The sequence below is a fragment of the Toxorhynchites rutilus genome, chromosome 3, assembly GCF_029784135.1.
Source record: "Toxorhynchites rutilus septentrionalis strain SRP chromosome 3, ASM2978413v1, whole genome shotgun sequence".
In the NCBI taxonomy this organism is placed as follows: domain Eukaryota; kingdom Metazoa; phylum Arthropoda; class Insecta; order Diptera; family Culicidae; genus Toxorhynchites; species Toxorhynchites rutilus.
This window is the reverse complement of record NC_073746.1, coordinates 155,601,258-155,625,858: the sequence shown is the minus strand read 5'-3', so window position 1 is coordinate 155,625,858 and position 24,601 is coordinate 155,601,258. Positions and strand designations below refer to the sequence as shown.

The window sequence follows — 24,601 nt, the reverse complement described above, 5'->3', positions numbered from 1 at the left end:
GTCCATGAGACAAAAAAAATCCATGGAATCCAAAATCATCTACGATCCAATGTTATTCCGTCGATATTTTCGGAAAAATATGGGAAAGTTAGATCTAATAAAATGTTCTTTACTGACGGTTCATTCATAAACGGGTCCACTGGCTTCGGCATCTTCAATGAAAATTCCAGTGCCTCTTTCAAACTCAAAAATCCTTGTTCCGTGTATGTCGCTGAACTGAGTGCGATATACATCATTGAAACTCGCTAGCTAAGGTGGGCGCATCAGAAGGCACACTTTTTGAAAGGCAAATTGCTTATAATGAATTTTTCCACATTCCTCGTCAGCACACGCTCGTAAGTTGGCAGCGCATGTGGAGTGAAGATGAGTTCGGTCGTTGGTTACACACGATTATCCCTAAGGTCTCGACGAGTGCATGGTTCAAGGGATTGAATGTAGGTCGTGATTTCATTCGCGTGATATCTCGGCTTATGTGCAATCACTACAACCTAAACGCGCATCTTTATCGCATTGGGCTCGCAGCAAACAATCTTTGTGATTGTGGCGATGGCTACCACGCCATCGAGCATGTTGTCTGGTCGTGTATCCGGTTCCATGCTGCTCGCTCTCAGCTCTCTAGAGCACTGAGAGCACAAGGCAGACAATCGGATATCCCCGTCCGGGATATCTTAGGTAGCCGGGATCCTGATCTTCTGCTTCATCTATACCTGTTCCTCAGAAACGCCGATGCCAACGTTTAATGATGTTTTCTCCGTTGTATCCCTGTGTCATATTCCTCCTATACGATCGAAAAACTTTTACTTAATCGCGGCAATACATACACATACTCTTTACAGATACACAGGTCGAAGGTTGTGCAGGCCACTGAACATTCAACAAGAGCCAAAGGTTGTACCGCTCATGACAACTCTACACGAGCTGAAGATTGTACCGCCCAGTGACTATTCTACCCTGGATTCCTCGAGTCAAGAGAGATGCACCACGATTGATATGAGGTAAAGACTAGGAGGGCGTCGCTGATTAATGATCAGTTGCACCCCAATAGGAAGTATCCCGTGTCGGCCACACATACAGAGTACTGGAGATTGCAACATCCTAATTATGAGAATCTTGGTAATATTAACCTCGAACCAAATGCGAGTAATCGGTTACATATTACTAACATAGTCGTAAGACAAAAATTGTCAAGATAATGAACTCCCGGCCCCGTCAGGATAACGCCATATGTGCCTTAATAAAATATATATTTTGGAAAAAAAAAATCATTTTTCGTTTCTCATTTGGAATTTTCTGAGGCGAAAAATCTCTGGTTGTGTTTTCCTTCAGAAAAGATATACAGCTGTTGCCCCGGCTCATGAGTTGTTGAGTCTGATAGGTAGGAAACAGATGGTGGAGTCGCCTCCCTGGTCGGTGATTGGCACTAAACGTGGCAGAAGTATACCGACGTAAAATAAGCAAAGATAAAAGAAAAGAATAGTTACAACCTGTTGAAGCGAGCAGGTTCCTCAATGAAAGGTTGTGCTATGGCGTACACGATTCCAACCCTTCTGATTATCACAAACATAAAATTTGAATACATTCTGATTCAGTAAAGATGAAGTATGAACCTAGAACAAGTAAAAACAAATTTTTCGACTGTTAGAAAATATAAATATCACTTCAAATTTGGAAAAAATCGATTTAGTAGAACTTGAAATTGAAATTGAAAGTTGGTATTTTTTGGCATTTCGATTTTTTTCTGTTCTATTTATAAAATTACGCAATTTCGTATAAAAAAAATCGAAATGCCAAAAAAATAGAATAGAATAGATTCACTTCAAGCTGCTGTTGCTTCTCAGTCTTTTGGCAAAGATGCGGAAGCTTTATTTTGATAGATGCTCTAGAGTTCGGGCCTGACTTCAAGTGGATACCCTCTATCAGTGACTTTTTTGGTCAGATTGTGGAAATCAATTAAATGTTATTTGTTTTACAAATTTTGTTACATTCGTCCGTTTTTAGGTGTTATATGACATTTGGTATTATAAATGTATATTGTCACACAATTTTCACCGCTCTACTATCACAATTGGAAATATTATATATTTCGAGTTTTGATTTGATTTTCACTACATATATAATACATTCTGTCAAGTTTATACCGGAAATTCGTATTTTCAAATAAAATACTTTATTTATCATCTAAATTTATATTATCGCCTTAAAAAAACTATGTCCCTCCTGAATTAATATACTTTTTTCAACGCAAAATCCATGTTTTATAGCTGTATTCAAAAATTAAATACTCGATACAAAAATTCAATACTCGATAATTTGTCGTGCTACACCATAATAGACGTACTTTGAGTATTTTCTCGAATTTTTATTTCCAAGCATTTTGAGTATGGCGTGAAAAAGAAAAGTACGTTTTTCACTACAGCTCTTATACTGAACCATATAGGGACTCAGAAAAATTACGTTCTCTAAATTTGCTGAAAATTTTGGATTCACATTAAATAGAAATCAAATCAGTACTAAGTCTCAAAATTCTAAAAAATATATCAAAATTCTATAGATATATATTTTTTTGTATCGTGCAACACTATTAAAATTCTGAAAAAAATCACACATATCTATAAAAGACGTAGAAACATATTTAAATACGAATTAGAGCAGTAGCGAATCTCTGAATCTTCAAAAAAAAACAATATTTCAAGATTTTTTTAGTACTTAATTTTTTTTATAATATATCTCGATACACCATAGTAAGATGCACTTTCAGTATTTTTTTTTTTAAATTTGTATCTTGAAGCTATTGAGAATAGAATGAAAACATTGAAAAGTACGTTTTTCACCATATATGTTATGTTGAACCTCATAGGGGTTCAAAAAACAGTCAAAATTTCTTATTTAGTACCCTATATAATATTTGCCATAGAGCGAGTAATTTGGTTTGGGGGCACTTTTTACATCCATACCCGGCCAGGCCCTTTAAAAAAATAAATGATTAAATGTAGTCTGTAATAGTTTGAGCCGGCGCGCGTTGACAAACATAGAAATACCAGAGATCGAACAATAGCAAAAGTAGTTTTTCGTGAATGAAATAAATGCATTCTAAGAGTTTTAAGATAGTTCAATTTGGTTGGTTCAGGTCAATCCCGGAGAGCAACTACGAATTGTACAGTCTACCCAAGCTCAAGCTCAAGCTCTAAGAGGTTTAAGATAGAATCTGGGGTGAAGCTAGGGATAGCTCAACCAGAATACTCTTAGATTCATCTTCTCAACAGATAATTATATGAGATTTTCTGTGTTGGAGCAGATCCTATTGCAGAATCAGGTTGATACGTGCGATGGTACGATTGTTTCGAGGTGGTTATACCAGAGCTGCGGCAACACACACGAGCTGGGTGAAGCTTTCATCGTGATGTGGAAAATGCAGAAACGGGTGATTGGCTGCTGGATTGAGGATGCGAGGCCACTTCTTCTACATCAGCATCATCAACGTCATCACGAGCCGAACGTTGCTGCAACATACTCGCAGTGTCTTGAAGCTGCGTTACGAGGAGTAGACGAACTGAATGCTACTCCCCACGATGAATGCAATTAGCAGCACTGCAAAGACCGTTATCGGCATCGAGAAAAAAAGCCATGAAAACAATAAAAAACGATTACAATCAATAATTACAAAAAAAATTATAGGAGGTTGTGTTCAAGACACGACTGCATTGTTGACGTAGAACTACGCTGTGGTTTAATTCAAGTCGCTTGTTTATAACTGCGGATATTATTTTATAATGTAACGATGCTGCAATGATTGCAATGCCAGAGACATCGGCGAGTGAGTAATGTGGTCGCGTCCACAGCTCAATCCGAAACGAAGACATGTGATGACGCAAAACAAGGAAGAACAAGCGATATTCATTACTTTGAATACAGACAGATACTGAATGTTTGCCTACCTTCCTTGCTTGAGACTTTAAACTTCTTCAGTTCATTCGTCTCTAACCTCCAAAAAAGCCCTTGAAAAACTTTACTTTATCCATCGTATTACTCCTCCACCCCCATTGCCTTGAGAAAGGCATTCGATCCCTCGCCACCCAGCTCGCCCTGCAACGATGTTGTTCAGTCGATTTCCTCACGAAGAAAGAAAGTTTGCCTCAGCGAGATCCACTGTTTATACTCTAGGTAAATATTCCCCTTCGTTCTTCTTCTTTTCCTTTGTTCACAGAGACTTTACATCTTACGATTTCCCCTTCGTTGCTAGTTGATAAGTTGCTCGTTATTGACAGCTCTGTTCGTGAAAGCACACAAATGGACAGAACAAATGTATGAGGAAATGGGAATGCTTCCAATTTTTATCAATTTAAACCATATAAAGACTATGGGATTGTAATGTATACCCAGGTAACCAGTAAGCACTTAGAAATGGTCTTAAATCAGCACTGTATCCACATATAGAATACAGAATAAATGCTTATCAAGCGCTATAAACAAATATAGGGTGGATATAATGCTAAAAAGGCGAAATATAGGGCTCTTTTAATGCTTAAGTTACAGCTTTAAATAAGCATTACTAAAGCTTACTTATGGCTATCTGAAAAAATCACTTGTGATGGCAGGCTTAAATAAGCATCATTCATGCTAAAATATGATTCCATAAAAACGTCAAGATGTTTTTCTTCCGAAAAAGCCATTGAAATCATTCGACAGAAAACAAAAAAAAAATCATATACATTTCATGGGCCCACCCACACAGATTTATTGCAGATTATTGCCAAGTTGTTGAGGTTATAACAGTATTCTTCTTTATTTCGATCTACGGCACACTGTTTGGAATGAGAAATAATTATTATATTATAAATTACCTTATGAGATTCGAACCGGGGTACTTCTGCAACATGTGTGTTTCTCTGTTGTGCCTTTGCTATCTGGACCACTGTTGATATAGAGGAATGAGTTGAAAATAGTCATATTAAAACAACCGCTCAGATGCCTGCTCAAAAAGATCATGTATGAGCGGGTTTTGCTGGCCGGCTTGGAAGCATATTTTTGGCATAAAATATCCATGTTATGTTTATTTTGAGACAAACACTTGCATCCAGATATCTAATGCTGAATGCATGAATGTATTATCCTAATGCTTATAAGCATTATATGATAGCACTAAATGCGTATATAGGGCTTTCATTAATGGCTATTTTCATATGTTTTATCTTAATGCTTGTAGGCATTATATGGTAGCATTAAATGCGCATATAGGACTTTCATTAATGCTTATTTTCATTAATGTTTAAATGCATTAATAATGTTGATATAAGGCCTATAAGCATCAAAAAAGCAGATATACTGCCATTTGGCATTAGAGATGCTGAATTAGTGCTACAATAGAGCTTAAAGTTAATGCTTATGGCTACCTGGGTAGCATATCAAACAAATATTAGGTAATTTCCGATTCGTTTGGTATATAAATCACTAAAATCCGTTCGCGGCAAAAATAGTTATTAACGTTAACTTTATTTCATAAAAACGTAACCTTTTTTTGATTTGGCTCCCTTAATGAAAGACGTGGTTCTACGTCAAAAAATCCCTATTTCTTTTGGAAATCCAATATTTTTTCATTAAAGACTAGCTCATTGCTTTCAATTTAATAAGTCGATCTTCGAAATCGGTTCAGTTGTTCAAAAGTTATGAATTTTAAAAAAAAGTCATTTTCGGGAAAAAGTGGAAAAAAAATTATATTTTTATATTTACCACCCTAAAATGGAAACGGGTACCCTAATGAAAAAAAAATAGAAAAATACGGGCCTAATGTTATGCGATAAAGAACAAAATTACCACTTTTGATGAAAATCTAAGAATCACTATATCGGCTTAGCATGGAATGACTGTATTACAAAAAAAATCATCTAAATTATTGTTATCCAACCCTAAAATACAATTGACGAATTTACGTTAGAATTGCAACCAGATGGCGCAGCGAGTAAAATGATGATGTTTTGTTTTTTTTTTTTTGTATGGAAATGGTTTGATTTGAACTATTCGTTCTACGCTGAAAAGGTTAGAAAATCATCATTTTACATTGTTTTATTTATAACATATGACGAATGAATCGGTACAAGTGTTATAATTTACATTTTTTCATTAGGTAAATGATGGGGGGCATTTGTTGCGCTTCAAACATTGCAATTTCTTCTCGCATCGGTCGAAAGGAAGCCCCTGCATAATCAATTATATCAACCAACTTGATATGATATCGATTGCATCGTCATTACTTACAGTTTGAGCTTCTGAAAAACGTCCGTAAGTTAGTACTCATAACCTACATTCTCTATCAAACATGAATATTTCGAAGATTATCTATGACTTTGGTCCAATCGAGTGTTGAGACCATTATAAATAGACAAAAATATAATTTTCTTACCATTTGATGACATTTAATGGCTAAAATGATTTTAAATAGAAATTTTTGAAAATAATCACAACCGAATCGCGCTTTTAAGTACGTAGAATGAACAAACATCATCACTTTTGTAGTTCTGAGCTCTAATGTAGGTGTCGCATGAGCTGAAACAGCTTTGCATAAATTCGTCAAAATCAAACCTTTTTTTTGCTGTAAACTGTTTCACCAATTCAATTCATTTGAGATTGATTTCGATTTGTGTTTTGATATTTGAAGGGGTGATTAATAAGTTTTTTTGTATGATTTCAATCACCCCTCGTAGAAAAGTTACGATTAAAATAGAAAGATGAAATGACCTCAAAATCCAACAGTCAAATGATTTACAATAAATAAATGAAGAAAAAAAAGTACATATTCGATTGGCGATCTAACGTACAAATCCACACCTAGGCGTCGTTGCGGTAAAAGTGATGATGGTTTTAAATTTTACAATGTGAGTTTATAGAAGGTTTGTAGTTCTTTCCATAAATGATATAATCATAAAAAAAATAATTGTTTGCGATGAGTTAGGAAGAAATTCAAATCTGCGCAACTTCATACATAACATGTTATTTTCATACCTCTTTCAGTTATGAAGCCTGTATGAATATTGACAATGACGGAACCAAAAATTCGAAAGCACAATCAAAAACATGTTGAAAACTGCATATTTTCTGCATGTGAGAACTACCTTGGAATGCCCGGAAGTAAAATATACTAGATTTATTTTTGAGCTTTTCCTTCATCCATTATCATCATTTTCTTAGTTCAAAAACAAAATCCAGATGACCGATCGTATACGTTTTGCGTTAGATCTCCAATCAGGGCCCGAACTCTTCGAAGGTGAAAAATGAAAACCGACTTTACTCTCAGTAGCTTCGCTTCGCCTAGAACTGCTTCGGCAGTCACCGTCAACAAAAAAATGAATTGACTAGAAAATGAATTGACTAGCGTTGGCTAGCGAGGATGACTGGTGAACTAGTCCAGTCAGTGGTTATTCTAACTGACACGACTAATGAATACAAATCTGCCTCTTCATTCAACTGACTTCAATCCACATTTCCAATCCACGACCTACTAGATAAACGATAAACGACAAGTAGCATGTGTTGCGCTAAAAATACTGAAAATTTGCTCGTATCGGCCCCTACATAATGAGTGATATCGATCAATTTAATATGATGTCGATTTCATCGCCCGCATGCGTTATCAAACTTAAAATTTTCGAAGATAATCTATTATTATGATTAAATCGCGTGTTGAAACCATCGTAAATATACAAAACTCAAACTTTCTTACCATATACTGACGACATTTAATGGTTGAAATGAATCTAAATAGAAATAAAATGAATAATCTCGACCAAATTTTGCTTTTAAGCGCGTAGAATAAACAATTATCATCACTTTTGTGGTTCTGAGCTCTAATGTAGGTGTCGCATGAGCTGTCAATTGGGAAAAGGCTCTCCCGGTAGTGATACTTTTCATTTAACCTAAATCTTTCCATTCCATTCTAAATACTATATAATTAAAAATGTTCCTTTTTCTCGTAGAAATAACGAATAGTTAGTACAGTAGAAAACATCAAACGAACTTGTAATATTCCTCACAAAATTGATTATTTGTACCTATTATTTGTCGGGGTGCAGCAGCGCTTAGTAGTTTACGCCCTTTGCAAAAAATCAAGCTAGGCGTTACGAAACATACCGTTACCCGGTGCAGCCGCTTGACAGATCCATCACGCATCCGCGCGGATTTCGGTATCATTTCGAGAGAGAGGCGGAATCGGCGAAAGATTGGCTCCGGCTTGTCTTGGACATTTTGGCCTGCTGCGGAGCGTTTTTGGCCCCCAGAAGTGTTTGAAATAACGGAATTGTGATAGCTACTCCCCGAGAGATAGGAAAGTTCTTTGAAATAGTGGATAGTATCAGAAAATGGTGAGTTTGTAGTTCAAGGTTTGGTTCAGTGCGTAATGTAATGTAATGCGGCCTCCATCTTTTTTCGCAGTCAAAGAAAATGTCTCGATATCCTCATGACGCTAAAGTTTATGTCGGTGAGCTGGGAAACAACGCTAGCAAACAGGAAATCGAGGAAGCATTTTCCTACTATGGACCGCTAAGAAATGTTTGGGTCGCTCGTAATCCGCCCGGTTTTGCATTTGTCGAGTTTGAAGATGCCCGCGATGCGGAAGATTCTGTGCGTGGTCTCGACGGGAGAACCGTCTGCGGACGGAGGGCCCGTGTTGAATTGTCAACCGGTAAAGGAGGTCGTGGGTTCCGGGGTGGTGGCGGAGGAGGGGGAGGAGGCGGTGGACCTCCTCGTGGTAAAGGAGGTCGGGGCGCTTTCCATCCCGATGATAGATGTTACGAGTGTGGGGGACGTGGTCATTATGCCCGCGCTTGCACTCGTCACGGACGCGGTAAAGGACGCAAGAGGTAATTTGACCTGTATATTTCATGTTCAGGATATATATGAAGTGATTAACAGACCGGATTCAACGCTGTGATGCGAGATGAGAAAACGAGGCGGCATGTGAAAATCGATATTGAATTGATTTTATGAGCTTCCCTGGGAAGCGCTGTTCGTTGATCACTATGATTGTGTTAGAAAGATTTTCAAGCGTTTTGTTTCTATTTCTCGCTTTCTCATCCTGCAACACTGATTTCCGGGCTGTTTTGTGTACGCATCTGAAGGTAGATTTTTATTCTGGCATTGATTCCCACCAGAGTAGAGAGTGTGATACATCGAAAGAGAGACAGGCGAATTTCCTGATTGATTCAACGTAGGTTACCAAAAGTTCGTCGGCCAGCTGCATTACGCTGCGCACGTTGAATCAGTCATCGAAATTTCTGGAGAAGGCTTCCTCGTAGTAACGAAAGTAGAGAGTGATCATCGCAGACTGTTGAACGTTCAACGAAGTATCAGTGGCAAATCTGCGTAGAGATCATCGTTCTCAATATCAGCTTCTTCTGCAACTTGGGGCTTCGAATTCCAAAAATAAGAAATCGCATGCGCTTCAATACTACTGCTACCGACTTGTGGCCAAAGCATCGCGATCCGCTAAAATGGGTTTAGAACACAGATAAAGAATGAGAGTGAGTCAGTGTACCACGGGTAGGAATCTTCAATTGCTCGCAAAAGTCGGTTTATCTACAAGTCTTCTGTAAAGTCTGCTAGCGCACATGCACATACACACACATCTTAAATCGATTCTACAAGAGCGTTTCTACTGAAGTCTCCCGTGAGTGTTCCTTTTGCTTTAGTTTTTTGTTTTTTATTCAGCTATTCAGTCATCAAATCGAAACAGCTCAGAACTTTTAATCTTTATAGTAAATTTTTGTTTTGTCAAATTCAATGCACAACAGCTGAAGGGTCGGTACGATTAACATTTGCTATTGAACAAGATGACAAAAACACAGATATTGAATGGGTAGCTTGTGGTACAAATATCGTTCAACCCTATAGAGTTTTCGTTAGTATTTGTAAAAAGGATGATTGATAATTACTTGCTCAACAATGTATTGTACAACAACATCCTTTCTAAAGAAGGATTAGAACTGATTACTCGCGGACGACTCGACCTAAGTAGGGTGACACCTTCGTTTGTGGAAAGGAAGGCCATTGGATTGATATAATTGAGACAGCCACACACGAACATCAAAAGCTCTGAGGAAGACAGATTCTTGACAACATTTAACACTACTGACACATTGGCTTGTTTTTCTTAAGCCCGGAGGGAATTCCTTAACACTTTAACGGGCCGTGAGAACTAGGCATGTAATCAAAGTAAACTACAATACAACGGAATGTTTACATGCTAAAGTGTACAAAACATTTTTTTTTTCAATACGCAAAACAATCAAAAACATTGAAAAAATTGGTGGCAATATAGTTGCCACTTCTAGTGAAGCTAGTGAACCATTTCACGAGCCTAAGGAAAGAATCAAACAAAAAATATGTAACGCTTTTGAGGGGGAGGGGGAGGGAGGTTTTTCGAACCATGACGATTCATACAAATCAAAATAAGGTTTTACATAAAAAGTGTGACAAGGGGGTGGGGGTTGAAAATTTGACTTTTTTGCGTGACGTAATTTGTGTTTCATCCAATTATTAGTTGTGATAATGCGTACAATAAATATTAAGTTTCATACAAAATGCGTGACAAGCAGGGGATGATTGTTGATAATATACGTGACATACTTTATGTAACACAAACTACACTTAAGGGTTTATCTATAGATAAGGTAACGCTAAAGGGAAGGCATTTAATATAGAAAAAAAAGTCGAGGGGTTGTATCCGAGACGAGACGCTTAGGACGTAGGACTACGCAATCTTTTTTTGATTCGTTGGTTTATCATTCCGGATATTATTTGCGAATATGTCGAAATTCCATATATAACTTTTTAGTAAAAAGTTCCGGGGACGCTGAAAAGTTTTAATGGCTTGCGTGGTTTTGTAGAATCATTTCGAGAAGCAACGATTCTTCCTTGCCTTTGCGAGAACAATACACTAATTTAAAGTGACCAGATGGTCAGAGGTCTAACGCGGGACACAAAAAAACAAACGTTATGTATATACGTTATGTGAACATAAACCATAGTTTAGCGAGTCTAAACTGATCAGTATTATTTCTTTCTGAGTATCGGCACTCAGTTGTGATTTTTCGGTGGTTTACGCCCGAAAATCACTCGCTCAATCGAAGCATTTACGCCTGGCAAACACGATGCAAATTCTACAATTTTCTTCAAATTATCGAATGGAATGCTCGAAAATTCCAATTCATTTTTCATCGATTTTAGTGTTAACGTATGCAAAAACGTATTCAAAAAAATGGACTAATTTCGGATGGCGATGAAAGATAATTCATAGGAACAAATTTTCTTTGAATCTTACGTTCATTAAGTCTACAACAAAAATTATTCAAGGCTGTTGATTCGTAGCAGCAGCAGCACTTTCAAGCAATTTGATGATTTTTCCATACTGCAAGCTCCACCCCACAGCGAAGGAGTTGGACATCCTGAGACACTTTGTGTCCGCCAGATATAGCCGATCTGGTATTTACAATATCATCTCTTTGCCGCTCCTTAAGCCGGAAGATCCAAGCAACCGGCCAAACGGTGGAGAAGAATTTGGCCAAAATGGACATTTTTATGCGGAAGCGTCAGACGAGACCGGCCGTATCTGAGCAGCAGTCAATCACCCAGAAGGAGTAGCTTGAGGTGTTGGTGAAAAACTTCTTTACGCACTCATAATGAAAGACGAGACGTACTTGATGCTAGAATTCAACGAATGGCAGGAGACCGGGTACTTTACGTTCCCCAGGTAAGCGATGACATCGAATATATCATTCACATCAAGTTCTCGAAGAAGGTCCTTCTCCGACAGACGTGAAGGGAATGTCCAAGCCGCTCTTCTTTCGAGTCATATGGTGAACGGGGAGATATATAGTACGAAGTGCTTGCCGGATTTGGGAAGGTGATGTGGTCTTCATGCCGAACCTGGGATCAGCCCATTATGCCAAAAGATCACTGGAGGATGGATCGGCTGGAGATAAACATTGTGGCGAAGACCACCAATCTTCCCAACATTCCCCGGCTGCGTCCGATAGAAAACTTTTGGACGAATGGCCAAAATAGAGAGACAGACGACCACCAAAGCCACGAAAAGGTCGCTGATATACATCTTTTCATCGGCCATGGTTCAGGTTCCGGCCAACTTCCGTAAGACCGCCCAGCGCTTCATTTACGATACTTCATCAAACAACTCTGCCTCTTCCTGTCGAGAATACACTAGTTCTTCCGGCTTATTTAAAACGTTAAGCCCTGACCGAGCTAGGGGACCAAAGATGAACTTTTCGTCTGACTCACGTTGGTCCCTGCGGATCAATAGGGGACTTTTATAAAAATCGTTTTCGAATTTTGTTGCTGTTGCTTCCAGTCCACTCTCTAAACAAAGAGCCCAATGTCGGTGCGATGAAACCAGCTCAACGTATTAATCTTTGGATGCAAGCGCTCTTGAACAGTCTGCCAAATAAAAGTTTTTTTGAGGTCCATCCATTGAGGAAATCAACATGATCAAATTGTGATATTGAAATACATTGATATCGCGGGACATTTTCATTTCTTTTGCCAAATGCGGGACATTTCGCGAGACGGAATCTTACGCGGGACGTCTGGTCAGTTTACACTAATTGGTCATATGTCGTTTGTTTTATAAATCAATGCACGCATTGCACTGAGTATTAAACGAGAGACATCTTCCGTGCATCGCCATTCAACAAGCATAAAACATGCGTCTAACAGATGCACACAGTTGCAGCGATAAAAATGAAACATTGAAACACACTTCATGTGAAATATTCGCTAGCGTTCACAACTTGAGGTGAAACATAAAACACAAAACGAGCAAAATAAGCGACCTTTGTTGTTTCAGGCACAGAAAGATTCTGAGAATTTTCCTCAGAGGAGATGCAATATATACTAGGGTGGCAATGAATGTATGGAAAAAAAAATCATTATTCAATTTCAAAAACCGACCATGTACATTTTGTGTATTGGCCCAAAAAAAATATCTAGGCAAAGCATAAACTTCAACGATGAAGAACTGATAGCGGTGAAGGAATTGGTTGATGCCTTCGAATCAGTTCTGGTCGATGTTGAACTGCTATGCCGGAAGAACTGCACCCTGCAAGCTGATGTAGAATAGCAATTTATTCTAGAACAGCTATCGGAGCCACCATCAGAGAAACGTTTGGTATGTGCAGATCTGTTCGCGTATATTAATACTCATTCTCATGGTCATGACAAAACTTGACTAATGACTTCGGCATTTTCTATCAAACGTCACGGACTGCATTGATCAAGCAGGAATTCGAAATTGTTCGTAACATGATGAATTTGACGATTATGGTATTGATTCGGTAGCTGGACAACAGGAGGAAAAAAAATCCACTGGACAATGCAGAACTTGCAGAACAGTTGAGCAGCAAGGAAAAACTTGAACGACGATTGCAGCTATCGAATCTATTAATATCTAGCCCAAGCTCAACGTAAACGGATTGGTGAAAACCCTCAGACAAAAGGTTTCGTAGAGAATGCATCAGAGGTAAATACATGTCAATGGTATTTCTCCGAGTTCCTATCTAGATTAGAAGACGACAAAATTAGCATTAGGCTTGCAAACGAACATTATCAAAATTGTTCATGTTGGGTTGCTGAGGCCAATCAGCTTTTTTCCAGACATTTTCTTCATCGTCTGATCGGTCCATCTCAGAATAATCATCATCCGATTGATCGTCGTGCGATATGTCTTTCTCTATGTTACATTTTTCGGATGCAGCTTCAGTAGTTAGCTTCCCTAATAAATAAGTACCAAATTAAATGGTTTACTTCAAACATTTTTTATAGAAGTAGCCTGATAACCCGAGAAACCTATTTTTTTTAATGCGGGCTGAATAATAGATTTTTTTTAAAATACTTACGGTTCTGGAGTTCCGAAGAAGACGGTTGTGGTTCATTTATCGAAGCAGTTTGTTCCATCCCAACGTCTTTAGCATGATCATTTTCTCTTTGCGAATGCTTCTTGAGGAAAACTGGAAGCGATTTGCGGCTTTTCAGTGCTTTAGGATCAGCTTCCAGGTCGTTCTCAGACATCTCGAGATTATGGGACAGTCCAAAAGTCTCCTCTAATTCTCTGTTATCGTCCGGTTCTGTATGTGACATTAAAAGTAACAGAATTAGAAAACAATTTAAATTTTCCATCGCAGAAATTAGCATTTAAAAACTTACGGTTACGGAGACCAGAGACACACAATTCTGAGTTTTTTTCGGATGTATTCCGTTCAGTTTCACTGTCCTTATCATAGTCATTAGAATCGTCACTTGTCACAAGAATATCGATTATGGATAAATCCGGATTGCTGCTGGCAAACGATTCCGCATCTGTTTCAAAACCATCCTCAGAAACATCAGGAGAAAATCCACAAATTTCCTCCAAGTCTTTTTCAAGGTCGTCATCTGATTCATTTTCACTCGACATAGCTTCAGTTGAAAAGTGTAACCGAAAGTTATATCGTAATGGAAAAAATGGTCCACCACAGAGTACCGTTATTTTCCATTACGTGATCACAGCAGGTCACACATATTGGAATGGTGTACTAAAACTTACCCATTTGATAGTTAGAAATGTATTCAAAATGGGTTGCTGGTATCTCGAGAATTGTGAATTGTTTCTACGAATTATCAGTTTTATGTTTACTCCACTGAAAGATAAACGAAAACAAAAACACTGAAAAAACAACATGTTTACACGCTAAAATACACAAACAATAATTTTCAATACGCAAAATAGTTTAAAACATTGAAAAAGTTGGTGGCAATATAGTTGCTACCTGCCAGTCTAGCGGAATTTTTTATGTTAGTTTTAACAAAAACAACTAATAAAACTCATCAGACTCAACAGGTCCTAAACATTTCATATGAATTGAAAACTTCAACAAAATGACTGTTTTCTATGAATTTACGGGGAATTTACTCTTGCTGCTCTAAATTGGAAGTTATTAACACGAAAATGGCTCCAAAAAGAAAAGTTTTTAATTTTTTCGCGCTAAAAAAAATCAGGCATGTTGCTAGGCATCAGAACAAGACCCCACATAAGACTAGGAGTGATAATTTATTGTTAAAGAAGAGAAAAAAATAAAGTCAAAGTCAAAAGTCTTTAAAATGTTTCTACGCATCTATAAAAATTAATAAAATGTCATTTTTCCTGAGATAAGCAATGCCCTAACTGCCTCGATTTGATTGGCCAATTTACGGTTTACCCAACACAGTCATCAGAACCAAGGTGCTTCACATTACATGGCGTTTGTTCAAATTCTTTACTTACACAGCAAATATGTTGAATTCAATAGAATTCGAAAATTGCTTCTACAAACAAATGATTACTAAGCCAATGGTAGTCCCACGTCAACCTTGCGGTTATATCATAGAGAATATACTTGGTATTTCGTTACTATCCTACAGAAGATTATGCTGCTGATAAAAATCACATATTGAAGTGACAGCAATATTATGTCCGACATAACCTTGAACCTTGAAACCTACCTTGAAAATCCTTGAAAATCAGGGAATATCAGGGAATTCAAATATGGTCAGGGAAAATCAGGGAAAATCAGGGAATTTTACCACAATCAGGGAAAAATGAAATTCGTTGGATATAAAATATAAAAGTTTTTAGCCTTCCAGGTTTTATGTGTACATTTACTTCAGTGTATGTTGTTTGTTTTTGTCTGTGAAAATGGCGCGAAAGTAGAAGTCTTTTACTTTCGTGCAGTTTTTGCCAACTCCGTGTTAAGCCGTTATTTATCAGATACCATCATCTCGAGCACCAGTTTGACAATTGTTGAATGCAACTGACAGCTGATATATTTGCGCTTTCCGAGCACAGCCAGTAAGATAGGCGATGTCACGGGGCTGTTTTTTCGACCATTTGAAAGATGTGTTTGCGTAAGAAGAAATAGAACTGCAAGAATTTAAGTTTGAATTTCGTTCAACGGAAGCGACTGTTGGTGCTCGTAGGCAGAAACAGAACTGCAAAAATTTAAGTTTGAATTTCATTTAATGGAAGTGATTGTTGATGCTCGCTTTGTGTTAAAGTTGAGGTGGGTGAGCCAATTTTATAATCGGTGAATACAGTAAAATAATTTATTCATTATTTTAGCAGAGAGGTACGATAAAATCATAAGGTTGTCTGGCATTCTTCCCCGACTATCAACTGAAGCGAAGGTGTAGTGTACTGACAATTTACAGTGACCTTTTTTACTGATAATTATTATCTTTATCATAGGAAATCCAGTAGAACTTAGTTCGAAATGGCAAGCAAAACCACGTTCCAAGGCGTTTGGTTGCATGACCCGGAGTTTTCATCATGGTTGAAACGAATTGACACTAAGCTAGGATGCGCATACTGTTCTGTATGTTCCTGTGAAATAGTTCTCAGCAACATGGGCAAACAGGCTCTCAAAAGTCATATGAAATCAAAGAAGCATAGTCAACGAACCACAGCCGGAAATATTTTCAAATATCTAATGAGTGATTCACACCAAACGTTCGAACCAGGCACTTCCAAGAATATCGGATTCAGTTGTGCTAGAAATGATCATCCACCTGTGGAATCAGTACCTACTGTTGCGATTCCTTCAGTTTCCTCTGCGAGCATTCTACCTCCTTCGAAAACTATCGATAAATTCATGCTGAAAAACGATACCATCAAAGCTGAGATCCTGTGGTGTTTGGAAACAGTTATGTGTCACAAATCACTCCGCACAGCTGAAAAGGACATGGTAGTATTGAGAACAATGTTTCATGATAGCCAGATTGCTGAGAAGGTTCAACTAGGCCGTGATAAAATGAGCTACATGATGCTGTTTGGCATTGCCCCCTATTATAAATCTGAGCTCGATAAAACTCTGCATAATACAAACTGCATTGTCGTTGGTTTTGACGAGTCCTTAAATAAGACTACAAAAAAGCAGCAAATGGATCTAAATGTCAGATTTTGGGATGAAGAAAAGAAGGAGGTGGTAACTCGTTACATGACCTCAATGTTCTTGGGACGATCTCGAGCAACAGATTTACATGCAGCTTTTAAAGAAGGCCTGGGAAATATCCCTTTAAACAAGCTTCTTCAGGTGTCGATGGATGGTCCCAACGTGAATTGGTCATTTTTACGCGAGCTGAAAATGGACTTTGAACATGGAGAAGAAAGGCTCTTGGATTTAGGTAGCTGCGGATTGCATATTTTGCACGGTGCATTCAAGGAAGGTGTTCGCTGCTCTGGATGGAATGTTACGAAGTACCTGCGAGGCATCTATCACATCTTCAAAGATGTTCCAGCACGACGCGCTTTATTCACATCGTATTCGGGAAGTGCTGTGTATCCACTGAAGTTTTGCGCTCACAGATGGTTGGAAAACATTAACGTAGCACAAAGAGCTGTGGAGATTACTCCTCATATAAGGAAGTTCGTTGAGGGTGTTCAGAATGACAAAATTGAACCAAAATCAGATTCGTACGTCGATGTAGTTGAGTGTCTAAAAGATCCTCTACTGTTGGCTAAGTTGACCTTTTTCAAATCCGTTGCCGCTGAAGTAGAACCATTTTTGCGCGAGTTCCAAACGGATAATCCCATGGTGCCATTTTTGTATAACAATTTGAGTCAAATGGCTAGAAGTATATTGGGAAGATTCATGCAGATCGATCAGCTAAAGAACATCACTCAGGTATATTTAATCTCTTGTGGATAATTCATTCTATCAAATGATTGATCCAATAGCAATTTTATTGCTATTTGAATAAAATTTACTGTTTTCATTTCTTTCAGGTAACAATAGAAGAGATCAATGAAGCCAAGAATCATTTACCAATGAAAGAGATTGTATTGGGTTTTGAAACAAGAAAAGTTTTAAAAAACTCGTCAAAATTGACCCAAAAACAAATTCTGCAATTTCGTCTGGAATGCAAAGGATTTTTGAAAGCACTGATTCTAAAGCTTATGAAGCGATCGCCATTGACGTATCCTGTGACGAAAGCCGCATCCTCTCTTGACCCTTCAGTCATTGATTCCGATCAAAAATTGGCTGGAAAACGATTCGAAAAGCTTTTAACTATATTGATGGATTTTGGTCGTATCAGTGGAGCTTCAGCAGACTTGGCACTGAAACAATATTTAAAATTAGTTGGTAGCAACAAAAGCAACAAGTTTGCCTACTATGATCGGAAAAATGAACGACTGGACCATTTCTGGAAGGGATTGCTATCGGGGGATGAGTTTATGGAACTTTTTACCATCGTAAAAATGATCTGCTGTCTCTCGCATGGAAACGCCAACCTTGAGAGGGGCTTTTCCATTAACGCTGAATGTCTTTTTGAAAACATGCGTGAGGAATCGGTTGTTGCTAAGCGACAAATTTATGACGCTGTATTTCACGCTGGAGAGATAGCATCAATACAAATTTCGAACCAGCTAATTCAACGAGTTCGAAATTCTCACTCCCTTTATATAGAAGACAAGGAACGCCGTAAGAAAGAAGATCTTGCGTCAAATGCGTCAAAGATGATGAAACGTCAACGAGAAGCAGAAGCGAAATCTTTAGAGATCAAACGGAGTAAAATTTTGGAAAACGCACAGAAGGAAGCCGAAAGTTTGCAAGAAAAAATCGCTTTGTTGAAATCAACTGTTTTGTAAAACTCATCCGAATCAAAATAAATAAAATTTTCTGCTGTATTAGTATTTAAGCATCTTTCATGAACTGCATGAATAAATCATGTTCTATCTTTTACGCCGTTTCTCAGTCTTTGTATAATTCAAACAAAAAAATACAAAAAACTCATTTATTGGATTATATTCGCTCATAAATTTACTTGTTCTAGCCTTCATAGATACTTACTAGCTGTTAAAAAACAGAACTAAAATAAAAATTTTGATCACTAGTCTATATCTGGAATTTTTCTGGAAAAGTACTGGAAAATCAGGGAATATCAGGGAATTTTTTTTCGGAATTTGAGTCGACACCCTGTGTCGACATGTACGTCAATATTGAAACTGAACGATTGAATCACCAGAAACTGGGATCAGAAGATTATATCCAAATGCGGGATGCACCCGTAGCCGAGTGGTTAGCGTCTCACATTATCATGCCGGGTTCAGGTTCGATTCCCGTTCTGGCCGGGGAATTTTTCGTCAAAGAAATTTCCTTCGACTTGCACTGTAGTCACGCGTATTCTAGATCTTGCCCCTCGGAATACATGCAAGGCGTGTTATTTGGCTTAAGAAATCTCAACCAAGTATTAATAAATGACTCTAGTTGATGCATACGTTGATACGGTAAAAGTTCCTCAGGGAACGTGAAATATCATCTTCTTGAATGGCTGCTATCAATATAGATGGACACGTGAACAATGCTGGTAGTTTGACGATTCTCCCTGCAACTTATGTTGGAAGTCTGCGGCATATACATGAATATGCTCAAGACGTCATGACATGTTCGCCATTACGGGCGACCCGATTTATTCAGGAATTCACCATGTAGGGGAATGGGGGGTATGCCCGACCCCCTAAGGAAAAGTATTGTTTTGTGAGATCTGCGGGCACATATTGATATGTTTCCTCCACAGAATCATTGTCTAGTTTATTTTCCATGAGATATAAGGAATATCAGTACATTTAAACGGTAATTTTCTCAAGTAATAGTCAATTTAAAAAACTGCCATAAAAATTAAGCTCAACCAGTGCGGGTGAAACCGGCACCCCATGGGGGTAACACCGGTACCCTATGGGGTAAGACCGTCATCTCAATTTCTCAATATATATACTTGGCAACAGTTGAACCAGTTTGAATGTGACAGTCGGCAAATAGAAGGTAATCTAATTCTAAATGTCGCTGTCGAGTATGGTTCGAATCGCTCAACCGATTCCGGAGATATGGTCGGAACAAGTTCCGATGAACATGGAATATGGAGAAGAAATCACCAAACCACACCACAATTCAATTACAAATTTAATGGAATCTAGGACCACATTGAACACTTACCGGTGGTCAGTTTTTCTTCTTACTTGAATCAATATCCGTCATACGACGCTTTTAATCACACTAGGATTCGCCTTGAAATCACAGAGAAGAATGAGTTCATGACTGTAGGTAATTTTTTTCAGGTTTTTGTGATTATGATGGCAATAAAACTAATTAAATTATGTTTAGTTGTAATTAGTTTATTATTTTCGTTAAGACCATACAGCCATTATTTTTCGTTCAATGATGAAGTTCATTTAATTTATCGAACAGCTTAAATCCAACATTAAATTTACATCGTGGAAGCACGTTTGATAGAAACTCCACTAACAATAGCCTCTTTTGCAAGGGTGAGATTCTCCTGGGACCAACTCCCTCGATTCGTTTTCCTTTGGTAGCTGCGAAGCATTTGAAATTGATGGAAAATATGTCTTAGAAACCTTCAACTAAACGCAAACCATGCCGGGATCCCCCACTGAAAGGGTGGCGGACTTACCCCGAGAGCACACATTTTTCAAGAAGACTATTTCTATTAACTTATTGCTTTAACTTACCTCAACTCGAATCCCAGTGATTACTAACAATCCAGGGGACAAACTGTAGAGCAGCGAAAAGAATTTGAAACCGCGTTCAACAATAAAAGCTTAAACTTCACTGACGGAAAATTACATTCGGCTACATATCATCGGCACTCGCGTTTGTTTTGATTTATATTTTGACAATTGACGGATCACGGTGGGTTCGATGTGATTGAAAACGTCTAAAATAATAAATACTAACATGTAGAGTATTCAAAAACGTAGTTAATCAGAGTTTTCTAGTAAAACTCAGGGGGTGCCGGTCTTATCCTCAGTGGCGGGCTTACCCTCGCTTCCCCTATGGTTGACGAAAAGTGTTCGAAACGATAGTCCTGAGCATTGTTGTCAGAGACGGTTACTGGGAATGATGGGTATCCATTGTATGGGAAGGTCTACTGTGGACAACGTGAGAACAGCCACCGTTAATGTAAATAACGAGGAAATCGGAGCTGATAACCGTTGGATTGTTTCGTACTCAACATTGTTGTCAAAGACCTTTAGGGCGCATGTTAACGTAGAATATTGCAACTCTGCCAAATCTATCAAATACATATGCAAGTATGTAAACAAAGGCAGTGACATGGCGGTATTTGCTGTTGGTGAAGAAAATTCGATTGATAAAGTCACGTAGTACCAGATGGGGCGCTATACAAGCAGCAATGGGGTGTTTTTGAACTTACACCCCGGTACAAAAATAAAAGACGTAGTCCTACGTCAATATAGATGTTGAAGAATTGAGTTTCCTAATTCAAAGCCAAAATAATGGGCAATTGCATTAATACAAATCGGTCGCTCCACGGACACGAGCCAAGATGATGTTTACTATTCCATCGAATTTTTACAATTCACTGATGTTGTACAGATTTTCGCTTCACAATTTGCGGTTAAAAGTTGAATCGGTAACTATAATGTTGAGTAACATCAATCAACCTCAACTTTGCAATGGCATCAGGCTCACAGTGAAAAATCTTATGAACAATGTCATTGAAGCGACGATTTTAAAAGGAAAATACAAAGGTGATTCCGCGTATTCCAATGATTCCCACAGACTTGCCGTTTGATTTCAAACGTCTGCAATTTCCAGTGCGTCTTGCATTCGCAACGATTGTCAATGGAGCCCAAGGACAGTCATTGGAAATTTGTGACATAAACCTAGAATATCCATGCTTCTCGCATGGACAGCTTTATGTTGCTTGTTCACGTGTCAGAAAGCAATCGGCATTATATATTTGATCCTGCAGACAAAACAAAACACCATAAATCATTACAATAATTTTCGTACATCTGGATTTAGATTTGTTATAAATAAAATATTTTGCTTAGTTGTGAATCACATTTACTTTAATTCTTTTGTGAAAATAGAGCTTTAAAAAAGGTTTTTGGAAATTAAGTGAAATTATATCAATTAAATTAAACCTTGTGTTCCTTGATTGTTGTGTTGCAAAGACTATGAATAAATCAAAACTTATTACATATTTTGAGCATATTCTTTCACCTTATAAACGACTGTTCTCTCAGTTCATATGGAGTTCATATGGCAGTATGAAATATGCCGGGTCAACTTGTATAAAAAAATATTAAAAATCAATCAGCAAGACCAAACAACGTGCATGTTGTGATAACATTTGCCACAAATACATACATTGGAGGAAGATTGAGACATGAGACAGAAGAAGACGCGAATATAGTTCTGGTTTGGGTCTGGGCTTTGAGGGATAATTGAGTAGTACCATCGTTAGCAACGGACTCTGTCGGACTAAAAAAAAAACCATTGAAGACTATTTGACAAATCTGATTATATTAAACCTTCGGGATCTTAAGCACACATTCGAGCAATGATTATCACTCATCTTGTCTAACATTAATATACGTACACTATTTTTGACGTCAACTAATCGAATTCCTTCCCATTTTTGTTTCGACGCAAATCTCGCAGATCCCGCAGCCCTCGCTCACGTTCTCGTGATTTACGTACTCGCTCGAGGAGCTACAGCCGCGGTTCGCGTAGTCGCAGCCGTGAACGTGGCCGAGACCGGGACCGCGAGCGTGAGCGCGATCGCGACCGTCGCACACGGTCTAAAACCCCGAAAAGAACAACGCACGATCGGTCGGGAAGTCGCGCGCAAAGCAAATCGCCACGACGATCCGTCTCGAAGACACACTCCAGGAGCCGATCCAGAAGTCCCCGTTCGGCGTCCAGGTCACGCTCGAGATCCCACCGTCGCAACGGAGACTCGCATCATGATTAGGGTGTAACGAGCATTACCAGGCGAGTGTCAAAAATGCGCCAGAAGCTGAGACGCGACCAGCCTCCGAGATTATAACAAACAAGTCATTAGACCCGGTTTTGTCGCAACAAACAATTATGATGATGCCCCGATGAGGGGGGGTCCGTATAAATTGACGGGATTATATAACAACCAAAACAATGAATACTTAACCTTTAGACGTGTAGTAGTCGTATCATCATTGCTTTCACGATATTATTTGATCAACAGATGAAGATTATAGTGCTTGTCGAAAAAGTGAGTTAGGAAAACCTTCTCTGTTTGAATAACAATACTTGGTCCGCAGGGATACGAATAGCTAGTAATATGACCATATGCATTCGATGAGCTCTCTTAAAGTTTTCGTTGCAGAAGAATCCGACACGTTTGGATTATCGTGAGTTCGCATTTATCATTTAAGAAGTAAACCGAAAATTGAAAGCCATGGTTGGAGTGAGCAAGTGTATGATGATCAGAAAAATATGTAGTTTTAGGTAAGCTGTGTATCTTTTAAACTTTGGATTTAATTGAATAAAGTAAACAATGATTTGAATTAATATTGAGGAAAGCGTTTCATTTTGATAGTAGAAAATAGAGATCTTTTTTGTGAATTTCTCGTAAGTTCTATTGGCGATCTAACGTACAAATCTACACCTAGGCGGCGCTTCGGTGAAAGTGATGATAGTTTTAAATTTTGCCATGTGAGCTTATGGAAGGTTTGTAGCTCATTCCATAAATTACAATGTTATAATCATAATAGATTATTTGATTGCGATAAGTTTGTAAGAAATTTAATTCTGCGCAATTTTAAATATAACATGTTATTTATTTACCTCCTTCAGTAGTGAACACTATGAAAATGTTGACAATGGTTGAATTAAAGAAGGAAATTCGAGAGCACAATCAAACAAGTAGAAAAATGCACGATTCCTGCATGTGAGAAGTACCTTGGAAAGCCCGGAAGTAAAATATACGTGATTTGTTTTTTGAGTTTTAGGTTACATTAGCATCATTTTCTTAGTTCAAAAACAAAATCCAGATGTCTCACCGATCGTTTACGTTTTGCGTTAGATCGCCAATAGTAGAATGTTTTTTGAATGATGTTAAAAGCAATCCAACATTCTTCAGCGAAAAATGTGCATGACAATCGATTACCATATTCTTGTTTCCCGCTAACGGAACACGATGCTCGATGCCATCAACGCAAATCTCAACCCAAATTAGAGGCAAATATTTTAAATTATTGTTACAACTATTGCCAAGAAGATGGCGCTATATACAACAGTCTTGCAATAACGTTTGTCGTTCATGTGGCGCCTACATTTGAACTCAAGAACCACGAAAGTGATGGCGTTCGTTTTTCTACGCGCTTAACAAGTTGAGCCCTGCGTCAGTTTCTAGGGGCCGACGTTGGCCTTTTCGGTAGGAAAGCGCTGACTGACCGGGACTGACACTTACAAAATGAGAAAAAAAAATGCGGTTTGTTTCCGGATGTTTTACAAAATGTGAATACTTTCTAGTCGAATTTCTGACTATTTTCTATTTATACAAGAACTATCTTTATGAACTAGGGGCGACACCGATTTTGTGCAAACGCTCTTGAAGCGGGCCGAATGGAAAGCGCAGCAAAACAAATCGGGGCTCAACATGTTAACCCTCCTGTACTTGCGCGCAAAATACTCACCCGGATTCTGCATTCCGCCGGATTTGTATTTCGTCCGAAACCATAATTTCATTTATTATTTGAGTTATAATTTCGCATTGCCTATTTCGA

At 38.2% G+C, this 24,601-nt stretch overlaps 2 protein-coding genes across 4 annotated transcripts; both read left to right on the top strand.

Moving 5' to 3' along the window:
• Nucleotides 1-8,155: 8,155 nt before the first annotated feature.
• LOC129775108 (probable splicing factor, arginine/serine-rich 6) lies at nucleotides 8,156-23,384 on the top strand. Of its 2 annotated transcripts, XR_008742852.1 has the most exons (4): nucleotides 8,156-8,351; nucleotides 8,422-8,849; nucleotides 9,141-9,655; nucleotides 22,497-22,635. XR_008742852.1 is itself a non-coding variant. In XM_055779385.1 (3 exons), the coding sequence occupies exons 1-3, from the start codon at nucleotides 8,349-8,351 to the stop codon at nucleotides 22,807-22,809; spliced, it is 744 nt and encodes a 247-aa protein (XP_055635360.1). In that variant the 5' UTR covers nucleotides 8,158-8,348; the 3' UTR covers nucleotides 22,810-23,384. The 2 variants fall into 2 exon arrangements, 1 of the variants encoding a protein (XP_055635360.1); XM_055779385.1 differs by lacking the exon at nucleotides 9,141-9,655 and having other exon boundaries at nucleotides 8,158-8,351; nucleotides 22,497-23,384.
• On the top strand, nucleotides 9,673-22,503 carry LOC129775107 (uncharacterized). Of its 2 annotated transcripts, XM_055779383.1 has the most exons (3): nucleotides 9,673-16,197; nucleotides 16,259-17,693; nucleotides 17,795-22,503. In XM_055779383.1, exons 2-3 carry the CDS (start codon nucleotides 16,284-16,286, stop codon nucleotides 18,656-18,658), a joined length of 2,274 nt encoding a protein of 757 aa, XP_055635358.1. In that variant the 5' UTR covers nucleotides 9,673-16,197; nucleotides 16,259-16,283; the 3' UTR covers nucleotides 18,659-22,503. The 2 variants fall into 2 exon arrangements, with proteins under 2 accessions (XP_055635358.1, XP_055635357.1); XM_055779382.1 differs by having other exon boundaries at nucleotides 9,673-17,693.
• Nucleotides 23,385-24,601: the final 1,217 nt, after the last annotated feature.